Source organism: Brienomyrus brachyistius, chromosome 7, assembly GCF_023856365.1.
Source record: "Brienomyrus brachyistius isolate T26 chromosome 7, BBRACH_0.4, whole genome shotgun sequence".
Taxonomy (NCBI): Eukaryota; Metazoa; Chordata; class Actinopteri; order Osteoglossiformes; family Mormyridae; genus Brienomyrus; species Brienomyrus brachyistius.
Genome location: NC_064539.1, coordinates 1420436 through 1439329, shown reverse-complemented (window position 1 = coordinate 1439329; position 18894 = coordinate 1420436). Strand labels below are relative to the sequence as shown.

The 18894-nt window shown below is 41.6% G+C and overlaps 1 protein-coding gene and 1 non-coding gene across 10 annotated transcripts in view; one reads left to right on the top strand and one right to left on the bottom strand.

Annotated features, from left to right (window-relative positions):
• fut10 (fucosyltransferase 10) overlaps positions 1–16654 on the bottom strand; it is a 37753-nt gene extending 21099 nt beyond the window's left edge. For 7 of the 9 annotated variants that reach the window (XM_049021309.1, XM_049021306.1, XM_049021308.1 and 4 more), the window contains exons 1-4: positions 16035–16654; positions 14552–14810; positions 5784–6619; positions 4527–4736 (exon numbers count right to left, since the gene is read on the bottom strand). In XM_049021309.1, the coding sequence (XP_048877266.1) occupies positions 4527–4736; positions 5784–6619; positions 14552–14810; positions 16035–16115 (1386 nt within the window). In that variant the 5' untranslated portion in view covers positions 16116–16654. Of the gene's footprint in view, positions 1–1058; positions 3724–3832; positions 4737–5783; positions 6620–14551; positions 14811–16034 lie in introns of those variants that run through there. The other 2 variants (XM_049021311.1, XM_049021312.1) reach the window with 2 other exon arrangements.
• Positions 16655–17438: 784 nt separating this feature from the next.
• trnai-aau (transfer RNA isoleucine (anticodon AAU)) lies at positions 17439–17512 on the top strand. The gene has a single exon. It is a non-coding gene; the product is annotated as a tRNA-Ile (tRNA).
• Positions 17513–18894: the final 1382 nt, after the last annotated feature.

The window sequence follows — 18894 nt, the reverse complement described above, 5'->3', positions numbered from 1 at the left end:
AAGTGCAGTTCAAAAAAGGCACTGAGAATGACAAATAACAGATGAATATTACTGCAATAAAAATGATCATTTTTAACATAATTTTCCAACAGTTAACTTTAATGATAATCATTAAAGTTAGTTAAAGTAAGCAATAATACTAATAAAACTAAAACTGAATCTATATTAACAGGGTGCAACTCCCACGTAACATTTATAATATTGTTTTAACCTGGTGCTATGGAGGAAGAACTTGTGCTATCAGGGCTTCGATCAGTCAGACAAAACCTTTTATGTTTATTTTCAAATGAATTCAAAAGAAGTTCTAAAAATTAGCTTCATCAGCTGGTAGCTAAAGGCAGAAAGAAGTCCACAGCAGAGCCAGCAGCCGCATGAAAGCTACAGCTGAGTTCACTTTCGCATCATCCAGCCCCAGTCCACAAAGGCAATTAAAGTCCGTAGCTTAGCGTACCATCAGACATCATAATAACTGCCGTATATCTCACTAAATGCTTCATGGCAAACTGAATAAATAGAATGTGTAACAGGACAGCCACAGCTGAAATGTGCCACTCAGTAAGATATCCATTTGAGGACGGAAAATGATAAAACACGGAGTATTTTATCAGACATTAACGGACGAATTAAACTGCACGGTTTAATATATTTTGCCCTCAATTTGGATATATCAGTTGATGTCCTGCTGCTTCTTTTGAATTTTAGATACCATATAGCAATATGTGCCAAGACAGTCTATGGTGTCAGATAAACTCTGAGAGAGAGTTTTTGGGTTTATTCACAATGTGACTTTTAGGCTGCCTAGTTTCGCCCTGCCTTTTGCCACTTCATTCTGCATCACAGCACAAAAAGCACATTTTTTATTAGCTCTTAGTTATGACAGATGTGGTTCTAGCATCCATCTCTATCACAGAAGGGGGGGGGTTCTGTTTTTCCTGTCCTCCACTGAACAGGCTCCCTGAAGACATTCGGTAAAACGGCTCCATTGTAAGTGGATGTTTTTGACGGATGTGTGCAGTCCGGTAACAGGACTATTGCGGTAAACGGTTGACAGCTTGAAGCGAGCCAGCAAAACAAACCCAAAAACAAAGACTGTAAATGCTGTGCCACTAAAAACGTGCACAGAAAATATATTAAAATGATTTTTAAAAAACACTGACAAACATGGCCCAATTCAGTGTCTATTGCTTAACAGTGAATTATCCCGATCTCCTGGCATATTTATGAATAAACATGATCAATTAAATCAGACCTTACTTTTATCATTTTAAGTGCCAGATTGTGATAATTGTTTTTTTTATTTGATGACAGACACTCAAGTTTGCATAGAGAAACATTTCATTAAGGCAAGCTCTATCTTATAATTGAAAATGGGGGCATGCAAAATAAACAATTATGATCATTAACTCATTAAATGAGATTCTCAAGCAGGGAAATATGAAGAAAGTGAAATGCAAGCATCACATGGCTCCCATCCAAAGCCAGCTTCAGCTTCATAATCATCTTAAATGTGACCAAAAGCGGAACGAGCATGAAATGAATTTCAAAGACGAGGCTGGAAGTTTAAAATTGCGTGTCAATGGGTGCATATTCATCCCCCCCCCCCCCCAGGAAATGGCCCATGAATTTGTAATATAAGAAAACTAACAATTTAGAATGACTGTGAAAACACAAGCGGCTTCTTATTGATACTTTGAATCAACATGTGAGTCACACTGGGAACCAACATAAGCTAAATGCCCCAATTGCATGGAGGAAGACAGCACAACATGTTTAAATGGAAAAGGGAAAATCTATAACCCCAATTCTCCAGTCACCGGAGGAGAATTTACACCAAAAGAGGTTTCTTTCCTTCTGCTGATCTCACACATTGTTACGTCATTAGCTAGCTGTTACGCCATGCTTTGTTATGTCTTTAGCTAGCTGTTACGCCATGCTTTCTTAAGTCTTAAGCTAGCTGGTACGCCATGCTTTGTTACGTCTTTAGCTTGCTGGTCCGCCATGCTTTCTTAAGTCTTAAGCTAGCTGTTACGCCACGCTTTGTTGCATCTTTAGGTAGCTGGTACACCATGCTTCGTTACGTCTTTAGCTAGCTGTTATGCCACGCTTTGTTACGTCTTTAGCTAGCTGGTACACCATGTTTCGTTACATCTTTAGCTAGCTGTTATGCCACGCTTTGTTACGTCTTTAGCTTGCTGGTCCGCCATGCTTTCTTAAGTCTTAAGCTAGCTGTTACGCCACGCTTTGTTGCATCTTTAGGTAGCTGGTACATCATGCTTCGTTACGTCTTTAGCTAGATGTTATGCCATGCTTTGTTACGTCTTTAGCTTGCTGTTACGCCACACTTTGTTAAGTTGGTCAGCGCCCCACGGGCCCCCTACATTGGATCAGGCTGCTCATTTGTTCTGTTTTTACTCTCAAAGAGGCCCCACAATCTTAACAGCAGGGTTAAAGGAGTTTCTCTGTGAAGCAGAACACAAGACACACACACACAAAAACAATCCTCAAAGTGAACCTCGTGAGATGCCACTGAGATCTTCCACGCATCACACTGAGCGTACAGACACCCCAGAGACTACACTCCTGGACCTACCCTGGGTGTGGAGAAGCTGTCATTGTATTCTGTTGACATCAACTCTTATAACTCCTACTACTGACGTCAATGACCTTTAATAGCCATTTCAATATAATTAAGCAATTATAAACTATTATAAATTATTAAAAACTAAGCAAGCATCTTAATCAGTCCGTTTACATGGCCTACATGTGGTGAACTGTGATTTATGCTCAAGACAGGATGCTTTCTAAATCAATAATTTGCCTTTCGAAAGAATATCCTTGAAACAGTCAATAATGGAATAAATTTAAAGACCCACTGAAGCTTTGGAAGACATCTTAACGAGCGCATTTATAGCTAAGTACAACCAGCATGGCCAAAATGTCGGTCTTTATCAGTGAATACACACTGCTGTACATCTGTATGCGTATTTTATAAATATAGCACCAGTTCCTTGGACTGCACACATAAGTACTGTTTCAGAAAATAAACCCAACTTTTGCAGCCATGAAGGATTTTAGGTCATAAGGGGTACAGCTCAGATCCAAGGTCTTGCGTGACCAGAGCAGGATTCCTCGCATAATAAATCTGCTTTGGAATCTCATCAGCTTTACATGTGAGACGCTGCACCTGCACAGCTAAGAAAATGAACCATTAAGTAGTGTAAAAAGGCTACTCCATCCATCCATGAAAGGGATGCCTTAGACGAGAAGCAGGCCACCTTCAGTAAAAAATTAGCTTGGGGTTGTGACAGTGGAAAGGAAAATCAGCAGATGTGGGATTTCGCCCGCAGAGCACGTGAGAAGTGGCAACCGCCCTCAGTGTCAGGTGACCTGATTAAGGTTCAGCCTGACTCTGCTAGCAGCGGGGCCCAACAAAATATGCGTGATCTCAAATTCCCATCTTTGGATTTCGTAACATTAAGTCACAGAACATTTACTAGAACATTCCTCCCTCCTAGCACATTCCTAGCACATTTTTTTAAAAATAAAAGCAGTACACTTCATTCTAACATGGAATCACGACAGAATATAAATGCTATATTTAAAGCACTCCGTTCAAATAACTGAAGCACTTACTTTGTTTCTGCAATGGTCAGTAGTCTGTATTACAGACCTACCTGAAAATAATCAATTCTCCTCATTTTTAAATGCCATTTGGTATGCAATCTGTAGACAAATTAAAATTTATGATGTGGATAATTACAAATTAATTCCGTGCAATTCATGTTGCCAGAAATAAACTTCCAACTAAAGGTGATTACACGTCGACCACGACTTACAGATGTAACTGTGAGATTACCCCCAGTACATCTCAAACTTAAATTTAATGCTGAGCAGTCTGGTAAGAGACGATATAAAAAAGATAAACAGAGACTTTTTTCATAGCTCTCTGAAGTAGTCAGTATCTGATCTTATTATAATTCTGTCCAAGAACTTCATCTTAAAGCAGCGTGATTCGATTCAAATAAATAACTGCAAGCAAGTTTCCATTTTAGTGCCCATTTTTATCTGTTCATGGCCATTTACAACTTAAAAAATATGCCACAATAACACAGTTCCATAAAACTATAAAATTTACTTTAATTGAAATGCATCTTAGCAATTATTTAATTCCAATAATCAATACATAATTACTATCGCAAGTAAATATTGTCCGTATTGTACAGAGCATCTCCATATCTGGCCACGTATGATAGACCCAAAAAATAATCAAACTAGATATGTGTTTCTTAACCCAGTCCTGCCCCCCCCCCCTGCCAGTTCACATTTTTGCCCAGCACACCTGTACCAAGCAATTAAGGAATCAGGAACACAGAATACCTCGTACAGGTGTGTATAGGGAGCAAAAATGTGGACTCTCTGGGGGTCCCTGAGGATTGGGTTAAGAAACACTGCTCTAGATCAATAGAATGCTTCATAATAAGAGTCCAATCCCAGCCTTGGAGAAGGCCAGTTTAATTACGGAATACCTGCTTCCAAAATTCCTCCACAGTGAAGTTAGCATTCCTCTGAGCAAAGAGGCGCAGCGCTCTCGCCTCCTTCTTGGACTGCTCGAAGCTGGGCCTCCAGAACGCCCGCAGAGACGACCCGCTTGTGGGACCCACAGCAAAATCAAACATTCTTGGAGGGGGACACATCAGGTGGTTGCCCTCAGCCCTCCATGTTTTGGGTTCGAGGCCCTGGTGTAAAAAAAAAAGAAAAAAAAGTCAATGATAGTTCATAGTCAGAACACATAAGTTGCCTGTATATTGGCTTTGATACACTATTCAGTTACTATTAAACTAAACTGTAAGTTTTTCATTTATTTATTTTGTGGACAATTTTTTCCAAAACGACATACATATTTGAGAAAGCAGGGTCAGCCCGTCCCTGGAACAGTTCTGGGTTAAGGTCCTTACACAAGGACCCAAAAGTGATACCAATCTGCTCATTATGAAATTTAAACCAGTGACCTTCCAGACACAGACACTGCATGCTAACCTGCAGAACCACACTCCAGGCCTGATCAGTGGCACTGTCGTGTAATTTTAGGCCACTGTGTTTGGGATAGGCACTGTACAAAAACTGATCATCATTCCTTATATTAACTAGAAGTTCTACATCCCTACATAGGAACACAGAGTATTTCAAAGAAGGGTTGGTCATTCAAAAACATAATGAAATCTGTTCTCCATGCGAAACCAAATACATGGACCGACTCACTGACTCAAACACAGAAACATTTTAATCTCAGTACACCACTGATCAAGAAATTTTTGGCAGATTTAAACACCAAAAATGTGACGGAATGAGTCAGAGTTTTGGGGTACGTCCTGTTTCTGAGTTACCTGTCCAGCTAACTAAAATGTGTCAATAGAACATTTTTCCAACGAGTTTTACCAGTAAATATCATCATGCTGCTGATGCCTACATTCTTAATCTTGTAGCTTCTGAAGTTCAAATATGTTTTCATGGAGAAGGCAGCAGAGAAAACCCTTTAGCAAAAAGTAACCTAATGTAGGCTGATACACACTATAGGAGAGACCACTACAAACAAAAGAAAACCAATATAACATGAAGAAGGGGTGGTGAATGGCTCAGTGTGTCGAGACACTGTGCCCATGATTGGTCGGTTTCCTTTTCAAATACAGGGGTAAGCCCTTAACCGCCAACAGCTCCAGAGAATATTAAGTCAGCTAAATAAGTAACCTTGAATGAATAACTTGAATACCAAAAATCAAAATGACCTTCTCCTGCCTGTTGATATTCTCCCACACCCTGGCGCACACCATGCACTCGAAAACGTCGATGTGGCTGTCCTTGGTGACATCCTGAACACCCCATCTGCGATGCCTCATCTCAGCCACCAGGTTCTGGTTGGTCACCTCCCGCCTGTACTTCCAGCCTAGGTAGGCCTCGTACTCCTCATCGTCACCATCCAGCTTCTTGAGGAGCTCCGCCAGCTTCTCCGGCGAATCGTCAGGGCCGATGACTACCGCGCTCATCTCCGCAGGAAGCCACGTGCGGACGTTGGGGGCGCCGTAGTACACGGGGACAACGCCGAGTTTGAGCGGCCTCCACAGCTTCTCTGTGATGTAGTCGTCGCACACTGCATTCTCGAAGGCCAACGCGAACTTGTACTGAGCGAGGATCTTGTAGAAGCCTGGCTCCTCGATGGTGGTGGAGTCCCGCAGGTACGCTGGAAGCTCCTTGTTGTGTAGGCACTGACCGTATGAGTCCACTGGGATGTGCTTCATCAGCTGGTGCACAAAGGCGTCCCGGTCGGAGGGGGGGTCACAGTCCGACTGTACATACACTACGGGGGCTAGCGAAGTACGCAGAAGATTCTTCCGAGACAAGGGCACGAGGTGGGTGTGTGAGGTGAGAGCCTCCAGGCTCTCCAGATACTGAGTAGTCAGCGGCAATTGGGAGAAGCGGCTGAAGGTGGCCGTGTGGTTGAACAGGGTGATGACGGGCTCATGGAAGAGTTTGTAGTTGTTCTTCGGTGACTCTTCATGGAACAAAGCCCAGTGGTGGTGAAACCCTCTGGGAAGGGGAAGGCTGTCTGCATTAAAGTCCGTGCCTCATTTCATATGATAAAGAGAAGAGAAGTTAATGATGAATTTAACGTACTGCAATTTAATAAAATTTAATATGCACAAAAAAATAATACTCTCACTCTTAGGTAACGTGTCTTACAGAGAAGAGCAGAGATACGACTGGAGATGGAACCCAACAGATGCTACTCTTTTTTAGCATTTCTATAAAATTATAAGTGCCAAATAAAAACATATACTGGCACAGGAAGGGGACGATGGGTGTATTATGAATTTCAGATTACATCAGATACACCAGTCACCCATCTGCATGGGTGACTTCCCCCACTAAAAGAGAAAGATGTTTCAGAGAATTTTTGTTAAAATAGAGACACTGGTGGTCTGCAGCATGCATTTCCGATCCTCGTTTATGGATTTTCCACAAGCAGTCGGCTATGTCAGTCGGATGCTACGACGGTGATCTAAGTTACGTGGAACATCATTATTGTCCGCAAATCTCAACGCTACCCTCCCCCCACATTCATAAAATCTTACAAACCACAACCACCTCACAGGAACAAAGAAACAATTTATATTCGTTCTTGTTTCTCGAGGCTCAATGTTGATGACTCCTGTCGCACTGTAATGAACCTGGAAACGGCAAAATGTGCCGCTATGTTGTTTGGCATTCCATCTCAGCACGCAAGCAGGACGCCAGCAATGATAGCTAACTAAATAAATAAATAAACAAACAAACCTGTCACCCCCTCCTACCCAAGGGGGAAAAAAAACTAAATCGATTTACTGTGAACATATCATTTCAATTAACCCGGGGGCGCTGTCCTCCGCCTCACACGGGGGGTGTCGGCCCATTACGGCAGAGTGCACTCCCACATTCCTGCTCTGAATAGGATGGGCACATTTAATCAGCAAATGCTCCTGATTCACATGCAACCAGAGACAGCCGGCTGCCCGGGTCACCTTTTCCTTTCCATGCACTGCTGTCCACATTCATAACTGAGACACTTAAAACCTATAATTAAAAAATTTCAACACCAACCAATACAGTCAAAAAATTAATTTGACTCAATTTATTTCATATTAAAGGCTACAAAATAAATAGACTTCCCTCACCACAAACCACTACATCAAAGCACTTCAGTTGTTAATAAGTGTTAATTCTCAGTACCACAATACTTTGAAATGTTACATAATTACATAGTCATGGTATAGAAATTACTGAAATAATTACATATTATTTGATCAACAAATTAGATCAGAATGAAAGAGGTGCAGAGACTACTGGATATTTCTGGATTGCCATTACAGATAATTTATGAAAAGGTGGCTGAAGTGGATATTGCCCAATTACTTCAGTGGCCCATCTTCACAGGCTGAAATATTTAAAACATCAGAAAATTTTGCAATATTTTTTTAATATATGTTTTTATATTTATGCCAGTACTGTAAGCAGTGAATTAATGATGCGAAAAACAGCTTCTTACATCTCATGCTAAATTTCCACTTGTTACAACTGGCATGTCTTTGTCTTGTCAACATCCTGACCATAACTAGAACCTGGTATTTTAAATACTAGCTGAACATTTCACTTGAACTCTAATTGCACATGACCACTTTGTATTGTCTCTGTCCTGTTTTCTGTACACAGATAGCTAGTTAGAACTAGTTCATTTCTATTCATAAAAATTTAGTTAGATTTATTACTTATGTGAAATTTCTGTTTTATATTTTTTGGTATATTTTATATCTTTATAATGCACCATGGAAGACCTTGTGGAATGAAATTCTAATACACTGTATACTGTGTATATTGCTGTATTGACAATAAACCAACAAACCAATGTTGAATTGTATCATGAAACTCAGATACTGCACTGCAGCAGCCCAACACACAATAAAAACTCAGACATGCCTCAGGCTCCCTCTAGTGGCTAACTGTGCAATGCGACCTAGGACAATTAGGGGTAACGTTTCAAAGGCAAACTGTAGTCATCAAGATACACCAAAGACCTTGTGATAAAGTTGCCTTCACATAAGGTACACAGAAACCCACACACATAAACACATAAACATAGATATATACCGATTAACATTCCCAGTTAGCTGTAATATGCTTAAAATGTTTTGATCATTTGCTCATATTTAAGTAACAAGAATTGTGTTCATGGTGCACACTTGACAAATACCCAGATCTCAAACATCTTACAAATCTAATACATATTATATGACATATAACATATTGGGTCAGCCAAGGATGAGGAGCATGTTTTGTACTGTATTTGTACAGCATTTCCTGAGAAAAAAGGAAGGGGAAAAAGCAGGTGCTACAGCGAGCCACAATGTCAGAGGACAGCAATAGGGCGAGAGCAACAGCTACACCAGAGAGCGACTTGATGGCACTAATGAAAGACTTTATAAGAGGGCAGCAGAGGAATGTGGAAGGGTTTTTGGCAGAACTCTGGGATTTGAGGGCATCTCCTGCCTGTCTCCTCATTGGTGCAGCCTCCCCCAGTTCAGCCAATCGGTTTCTGTCAGCAGCTAACAGATTTCTCCATCACCATTCATGAATTTAGAATCAGACCCAGTGTTAGAACTGTTTCAGCATCTTCCCAGACAAGGGTATAGGCATTTCAGTGACCTCCCCACCCCCCAAAAATTACTTGTTACGTTTTGCATGCATGACCACAACAAGGAAATAGCCAACGTCAGACTGAGCGTGTCGACTGAGTTGGAGGCCTGCACTGCAATGGATGAGGAGAAAGCTCATGGTTATACTGACCTAAAAAATGCATTACTAGTCAAGTTTGATATCTCCCCAGACAGAAACATACTGTATAGACAGCAGTTCAGGGCCATGTTGGTCTCACAGGGAGAAACCCCAATAGAAACTTATCATTTAAAAATCTTCTATCATCGCTGGTTATGTCCTGAGCAGCATGCTAAAGAGCAGATTGGTGAAAACCATTTTGGAGCAGCTGCTTGTGGTGCTTCCAGTGGAGGTGAGGACATGGGTAAAGGAACATGAGCCTGAATACAGACCATCTGCTGCCAAGCTAGCACTACAGTATCTAGATGACCAGAGAGGGTCAGCAGGCCGTTTCTCCAATATAACATAGTATGTGGTTCCTCACCCATCACCAAGGAGATCAGCTAATAAGATCACAAAGGGGCCACAAGGTTTTACTCCAAACCAACGGCATCAGGTAAGGATCTAATTCGTTTCTATTGTCAGCAATTAGGCTGTAAGGTTTCAGTGTCCGGCATGTAACACTAAAATAAGAGGTGCACGCTATGCTTCCTGGAGAGAGAATGAACCAAAGGCTGAACTGTGTCAAAAGAACTACAAAACCGTAATGATTAATGGTCAGAATATTACTGCACGGTTGGACACTGGCAGCTTTCTCTCATTAGTTAAACAGGATCTTGTGCCAGCAGGCACCACTGACTATAGCAGGCGAAGTGACATTTTACGCGTGCATGGTGACAAAGACACATATCCAAAAAGTGAAACAAACTGTGGTCATTGATGAACTGCCATATCTGTTAACGGTTGGGGTTGCTGGACATTTGCCTGTAGATCTTATTTTGGGCAAAGATTTTCCGGTGATGCTGGAATTGTTGTGGCAGGGGGAAAAAATGATCACCAGAAAATGTGTGTTATATGACAACTAATAATGTTGATGATGTTGGTACTGGTTCTTGTCCTGTAATGACCTGAGCAGACTTAGATGATAGTCTGTTTGGGGAAAACCAAAGGGCCAAAAGTTGTGGAAACAGTGTCACTTTGAGAAACAACTGCATGTTACAATAAGTATCACTGATAACATGCTGTCATATTAAAAGTGGGAATTGCCTGCTAGTTGCAGAGGAATGATGAAGCTTTGAAACCATTATTTGCTAAAGATCATGACACTGTAGTTGTTAACAGTTTGGGCAAAGAATATTTGATTGCTACTGATGATGTGCTGAATGCTGTAATGACACTGGACCATGCCTAGTAGTTCTTGCTGCCTGCTACCTGTAAGCCCCTCATTATGCATTTGGCACATACTATCATGGGCAGGACAACCAGGCCATCACAAAACATACCTCCATATCAGTTCACAATTCTATTGGTCTTCCATGTATACAGAGACCCAGACATACTGCACCACATGCAATACATGCCAGAAAACCTGCAACATCTACAAATCAGATCACCCACTTTTGCAACTACTCCCCATCATCTCTGCTCCTTTTCGTCAGATTGCCATGGACATTGTAGGTCCCCTTGAGGAACAGCCGTGGTTACTAGTATGTATTAGTTGTGTGTGACTATGCAACTCGCTTCCCTGGAGCCTTCCCACTGTGCGCCTGCTGTATCTGCATGCTTTGATCCAAGCAATTTTCCAGGGAAGGGATGACTAATGAAATGCTGACAGACCAGGGGACTAATTTTACATCCAAATTGATGCAGCTTTTCTACAAACAGCTAGGAATTGCAGCGATTAAGCCATACAAAACAGATGGACTGGTCGAAAGGATCAACCAAACTTTGAAGGAGATGCTTCAGAAATTTGTAAATGACACTGGAAAGGACAGTGATCACTGGCTGCCTATCCTTCTGTTTGCTTATAGGGATGCTCCTCAGGCTTCAATTAGTTTTTCACCCTTTGAGCTCCTCTATGCCTGCAATGTAGAGGGATCTTTAGACTGGGAAGAACAGTCAATGATAGGAGTAGTCCAGTATACACTGGCGATAAGAGATTTTTTGTCAATATATCAGACTGAGGCAGTGAACAACCTGCAGGCAGCATGGTAGAAACAAAAAAAAATGGCATGAACAGCCGGCCCGACACGGAGATCTTCAGCCAGACCAAAAGGTACTTCGGTGGCTCCCGTCCTCCATCCGTAAATTGCTAACCAAGTGGCGAGGCCCATAAATAGCAACAAAGAACGTGCGACCAGTCGCATATGAAATACACCATACAGACAGAAAGAAGGCAAAGCTAAGCAAACTCTCCTAGTGCAGAAGGTAGAAGTGAAAGTGTGACATTGCTGACAGACCAGGGGACTAATTTTACATCCAAATTGATGCAGCTTTTCTACAAACAGCTAGGAATTGCAGCGATTAAGCCATACAAAACAGATGGACTGGTCGAAAGGATCAACCAAACTTTGAAGGAGATGCTTCAGAAATTTGTAAATGACACTGGAAAGGACAGTGATCACTGGCTGCCTATCCTTCTGTTTGCTTATAGGGATGCTCCTCAGGCTTCAATTAGTTTTTCACCCTTTGAGCTCCTCTATGCCTGCAATGTAGAGGGATCTTTAGACTGGGAAGAACAGTCAATGATAGGAGTAGTCCAGTATACACTGGCGATAAGAGATTTTTTGTCAATATATCAGACTGAGGCAGTGAACAACCTGCAGGCAGCATGGTAGAAACAAAAAAAATGGCATGAACAGCCGGCCCGACACGGAGATCTTCAGCCAGACCAAAAGGTACTTCGGTGGCTCCCGTCCTCCATCCGTAAATTGCTAACCAAGTGGCGAGGCCCATAAATAGCAACAAAGAACGTGCGACCAGTCGCATATGAAATACACCATACAGACAGAAAGAAGGCAAAGCTAAGCAAACTCTCCTAGTGCAGAAGGTAGAAGTGAAAGTGTGACATTGCTGACAGGGAGTGGACCAAGCCTTTCACTCTACCCCTGGAACATCATACTTTCACGTATGCTAGGGAATCAGCTTTTTCAGGACGTGAGTTTGCTATTTACTGTTACCCCAGGTAAGACAGATGTAGTTGAAGAAACCATACAGTTAAAGGGTGACCAACTAGTGTGAGAGCAGCCTTATCAGGACCCTATAGCTGGTAGGTAAACTGCAGGAAGAAGTGGAAGCCATGTTAAAGCTAGGGATGACGGAGCCTTCTAACACCGAATCCTGCAGTCCCATTGTACAGTTAATGAAAAAGATAGATCTCTTAGAATATACAATGGTTTCTGGAAGCTTAATGCCATCTCCGTGTTTGATGCATATCCTATGCCAAGGATCGACAATCTTTTGGAAAAGCAGCATACAGAACCATCCTGAACCTGGGCGAAGGACACTGGCAGGTGCCACTGGCAAATTCTAGTAAGCCACACAAAGCATTCAAAACACCAGTAGGGCTCTTCCAGTTTACAGGTATGCCATTTGGGTTAGATGGTGTGCCAGCAAGCTTTCACCAACTTACGGATAAAGTTCTCCAGGTATGTGATGAGTTCAGTGCTGCCTACATAGACAGCACTATCATTTTCAGCAGGACCTGGGAGGAACATGTTCAGCAATTAAGACTAGTTTTGAAGAAGCATCAGGGAGCTGACTTGACTCTAATTACTGGCAAATCTGAGTGGGCTAAGCAAGAGACATGTTATCTGGGATACTGGTTGGGGGCAAGAGAGGTAAGGTCAAAGACTGAGAAGGTCGAGGTAATCTTGAACAGTCCTCGGCCTCACACCAAAAAGGAAGAAAAAGTATTGATGGGCTAGCCATTTGGTATCGCTGATTTGTTCCAGTTTGCTACAATGACTGCCCCACTTACAGCAACTACAAGGGATCAAAGAATCCCAGTTACCTGGTCGGAGGACTGCAAATCAACTTTCGTGGCCTTAAAAGGCTATTTTTGCTGTCCTCCAATCTTGCAGAGCCCAGGTTTCAATAGAAAATTCCTAGTACAAGAGGATGCCACTGCAGTGGGCCAGGGGGCTGTCATGACTCAGGGACACTTGGGGGAACAACCAATCTGAGGGTTTGGCGATTAAGTGGGCAAAGGAGAGTTTGCATTGTTATCTTTTGGGAAGGAAGTTTGACTTTGAGACAGACCACAGGGTTTTTACGTGGATTAACTCTGAGACAGACTGAGACAGCCGCCTTACCCACCATCAACCTGGGAAGACTAACGTAATGGCTGATTACCCTTCTTGGTTGCCGAACACCGTCAACCTTGGGCAAGCAGGGAATGATGTCACAAAGTAGTTGTCACATAAGTTATACGCAAACCCACACACACATACACATTGCCAGTTAGTTGTTAAATTTTATGTTTTGTTCATTTGCTCATATTTAAATAAGTAGTATTGTGTCGAGGGTGTACACTTAACAAATACCCAGATTGCATACATATTACACATATTATACATATTATATGACGCATAACATATCAGATGCCCAGGTAGCAAGGGACGAGGAGCATGTGTTGGTAGAACTGTGTTCTGACATGCATTTCTGATCCATAACATTTGGGAGGAGTTAGGATTTCGTTTTTTTAATGCATCACGATTTGTACTGTGACATTAGTGTGGAGGAGGTGTGAGAGATCAGCTTTGTGATGACATCATTAGCTTGCATTGGAGATTTTTGTTTCAAATTGATCGCGAGATCGTACGTGGCTAAGTGTGTGGATTGTTTCTCTGTTATTTTCCATTGAAATATTTTTGTTGTTGTCCAGATTGGTTTGTAGAACCTACGACTGACCAGTGTGTCGGCCAGCTGAAGAGGACTGCACTAGGAGCTGCAGGGTAACTCCAAGGAAGAGACTGTGTTACATTGTTGCACTTTATCTTGCCGTAGTCTTGTCCTTTGGAAAGGTGACAGCAAAATTATCGTTGCCTTCAGTAAGCGTTGTTTGGGAGTCATTAAAAAAAACCCACAACAGACTTGTGGGCTACAAAGGGGCACCCTTAACGTCTTTTACTTTATATCTGAAACGCAAATTCTATGTCTTCATTGTTAATTTGACAAAATAATATATATTTCACTGGGGAGGACTGGGGACTGTTTAAATACTGGTATATAACAACTGTAAACAATCTTAACTATGAACAAAGTTAACTATAAATAATACTATAATATGAGTATACTGAGAGGCACAGAGTAATGGTGAACAGTGTTGCTTCTTCTTGGCTCTGATGAAGCACACAGCAACTCCACTCACCATAAAAGAGGAATGCCTGCGTTGAAGGGTGCCCATGGTAAGTCTTGTTAATGGTGAAGAAGCACCTGTGTTCCCCGCACTCTCCCAGCCGCCCTATCTCTCCCGTCAGCGGGGACCACCACACGATGACCGGGTACTGGCTGCTAGGATCAGCCGGCCTTCTCATTGGTGTCCAGGGATTAGCAGCTTGGAAGGTCTGCTTCATTCTGAAACTATGATCCTTCTGCTTCCTCTCAAAATGGCCCAACTCCATGAGGACCTGAGCAGCAAGGAAGTCCAGAACAACTTCAGGAAAGGGTGCAAAGTACAGCTACTCCGTGCCAAACATTTATGGTTATAAAGAGAATTCAAGAAAACATGAGTAAAGACTGGGACTTGTTCTTAAGCAGTACTGGGTAAATGCATTTACATATGTACAGAAATGAATACCGAAACGCTAATTAAAGGAACTCGTACTGTTGAATGAGAAAATGTGACTTATATACTGAAATGGATAGACCTGCGGTTAAGAGGATAGTTTGGAAAAAAAGAAATACCAGGAGAGGAGAGGGAGAGACTGGGTGCACATCCTCAGATTAGTCAGACAAGCCAGGCATATCAAGGAACTTAAAGGAACATGAAGGTTAAATATTGCACTTCGTGCCTGGAAACAAGAAATAATAATTAGCAAAAGATATTTCACAGAATCTGTACACTAACGAATATTCAACCATTTAGAATACAAATCTGCCACGAAGGGGCTGAAATCCAAAAACTTTTAGCACATTTCAAAATGTGATTATTTATGTATCTGTATCAGTATAATGTATCAGTCATTCCATTTTAATTCAGCAAATGGCCTTTGCATCATCAATTTGATCTGGATGAAATTTGGCTTTTGAATTATGCAAACGTTCCACAGCTCAGAAATGTTTCTTGTTTGTTTTTTTAGATTTTTTTTTTTTGCTTTAAGATATAGGACCTTTTTTACACCCCAGGGACCAAATAAATAATAATTCAGGGAGCTGGCTGTAACTTTACTGTCACATCTATTTGGTTCAGTTGTAACCAATGTGCCCTGTGATGGGTTGGCACCCATCTTGAGTTATTCCCTGCCTTGGGCTGGTACGTTCTGAGACAGGCCCCAGACTCCCACGTCAGATGAGCAGTTACAGAAAATGGATGGATGTGTGGCTCGGCTATAGTTTGTAGGAAAGCTCAAAAAGAGTACTTATTCTTTGGTATTACTTCAAAAACATTTCTGAGCACTATGTATGTGTAATTCACAATTACCTCGAAATCAATAATGGTGATGCAAAAACATTTTTGGAAATTTGATTAAAATGGAAAGACCCGTAAAGCTTATTTAGTGAACTGGGCAGAAGTATGACTAGATTGAAAAAAGTTTTTTTTTCTCGGAAAGTACACACTGTAAACCAGTTAACAGCATTTAAATGTTCTCGAACATCATCTTTAACGAAAACCATGTGTTAATTTTCTGTACCTGCAGGGTGATGAGAAGAAAAAATGACGCTGAGAGGCAGACACACAACACAAAAAGTTTCTTCGAGTAAAGTCTCGCCATTTCTGGATCAGAAGTTCCGCAAAATTGCGGAAATAAATCAATGGAAGTTACCTCTGATCATTGCAAAAACAGACTTCATGAATATAACGACAGCGATCCGTTAGTAAACTAATCATCAAAGCGCTGTCCCATCCAATCTTCCCATATACACATAAACTTCTAGAGAACCGTTCTGGTCCTTCACAGAATCGTGCGCAGTATCTGGATGCGACATAAATGAACATCAGCTGCAAGGGGACAAAATTAATCAAACACCAGTGCCACCAAGAGCTTTACAAATGTACCCTAAAGAAATAAGTCCATGCGACCCAGTGAGAAACCAAAACAAATCACGTCATTCCGAAAGCTGCGTCCTTAGCGACAAGCGTACGCAGGGTATCCGAGTCAAACGTGTTCAACCACGACCGCATAATACTCTGACAATAAAATAATAAGTCATAAGTGATAAGACTCGATTACTATGCTGTATTTATATAAAAATCCTATTCTTCTCAGACAGCTCTAACTTTACGCTGTGAGTAATGGTCATTCAGCGGAATAGCACCCCCTATCGTTTCGGAGGAAATGCTCAAGTAAAATAAGAAATCTACAATGAAAAAATATCATGAATGTATTATATATGGACAGAAAACCATTGTAATGCATAGGAGACATATCCGCAATGCGGTGACATGCCATAAATATTTTATTTTGTCATGTATTGTTAGCTTGCTATGTTGTAGCGAAATTGACAATGATCCATTGGTATATCTCCCTAAAATGACATGCAGTGGCGCTGCTATGAAGAGATTCTGTCCCGCAGTTTGCTTTTTACAGCAGTATGGCTTTTCGCTTAGACTGGAACTTGTTGAAACAAAATACATGCGGGAGCGTATGGGTGCATGGGTTTATCCAATTGAAGGTAAGTTTTAAATTGTTTTAAACCACAACTAGTAATGGAAATGTGACAAGAGGGTATCATATTCATGCAAAGCACGGTGAACACCAATTTGGGCGGCGCAAATACAAAACCATACAGCGCTTACATTTCAGGCAGACCCTGGGGGTATTTCCACAAAGTAGAACTCGCCAGTTAGCTGGATATCTTAAGCCAAACTTGAGAACTGTTCAATAGCAGGAAAGGTTAAGTGATATTCCTATTGAACGATCCTTATATTTGGGTTAATAAATCTGGCTAATGAAAAATCCTGTTTTGTGGAATATGCCCTGGTTGGCTTTACTTTCAGTAACTGCTAAAGTGTACTGTGATAATGAAAGGAAGTAACTTTTGGAACACGTTTAGGGGAAGACTCAAGAATTAAAACGGCGCAGATAAGTCCTGCTGGCCGGTTAGCTCAGTTGGTTAGAGCGTGGTGCTAATAACGCCAAGGTCGCGGGTTCGATCCCCGTACGGGCCAGGTTTGAATTTTAGAGTGACGTAGGGAGCAATATTATACCTTACCTGCTCGCTGGGGTACAGATTCCTGCAATCGATCTGCGTCCCTTCCAAAACCCAGCCCAGCATGGTAATGTGTTAAGTGTATTACTCGTGTAATCCGTCGTCATGAAAATTAAGGCAAAGCTACCGTGATGGGTCGTCAAAGGAATAGCTGCGTCCTTTGGCTTTATAATCTTGGGACATTTTCTGAAGGGGTCATCTGTGCCATTTTTTTTATTACCTTTGTCCGGCTGGTATGAATAGCGGGCGGACCTAATTAACGGGTGTGCGCACAGTAGAAGCAAACATAAAAAGACTTGCCATTTATGTTTCCGTTCAGCATCCTGGAGAAACCCCGTCATCATTTTGCTATTTTTATATTTTTATTGATTGCATTGTCACGGAAATCCAGCCACTTATCCGGATACTCAGATGCTTTATTCTTTATCTCATTAATTATTATTTTCAAATTATTTGCGGTTCTTACCATAAATATATGTCGTAAATTGCTGTAATGTATTATGTCATATTACAAATATTAATATCACAAGGCCAGTATTTTATGTGTTTTATTAACTTGACCATAATTTTTTAAAAAAACAATTGACTTAGGCAGTGAAGACTCCTGGATACACATCTTTTATTGTGGCTAAATGTGGGTGTACCGCTACGTTGTCAGTCAGCATAGACAGTGGTATTCAGTCTCCTTTGCCTGGCTTTGCCTGCAGAGAGTGTGTCGGGTTCTCTGTCCTCCACAGATCGCCTGTCAGATAGAAAGCATGCCCAGAATGATGTAGGCGAGCCCAACACCTGCATAACTGTCAAGCCAGCGGACAAAACGGCGATCAGCCCAGGACACTGCCAAATGCCAGACGCCCGTCTCTCCGCTGCCAACTGCTAAAAGTCATACTTGAAGCGCTCTGTTCAGCAAAAGGCACTTAAACCACGATATAAATATACGGAGCTATGCTTTATTACTGCATCTTTCCAATGTCATTTATTCAAGAGATGGAAAATTTTAAGAAAATAAACTGCTCACGTTTAAATGTAGGCTGAACTGGCTGTTAAATTACACTAAATGACTCTAAATCTTCATTCCACAATTAAAAAAAAATCTTCCTTTTGTGCCAGATCTAGTTCGGCTAATCAGAGGCCTCCACCTCTAAAACAGGCTTGTTTTCTCTGCGGGTTATGAGCCTCATCTAACGAACGATAGCGAGCATGCGCACTTATTTCCGTCTGCAGCCTTCTAAGCACGCAGCTGACAGTAGATGTCACCGTCGAGTAAGAAGATGGAGAAGTACCCACCTGCCTGATCTACGGCTCGGTACGCAAGCCAGTTTGTATACCAGTGTTTTGAGA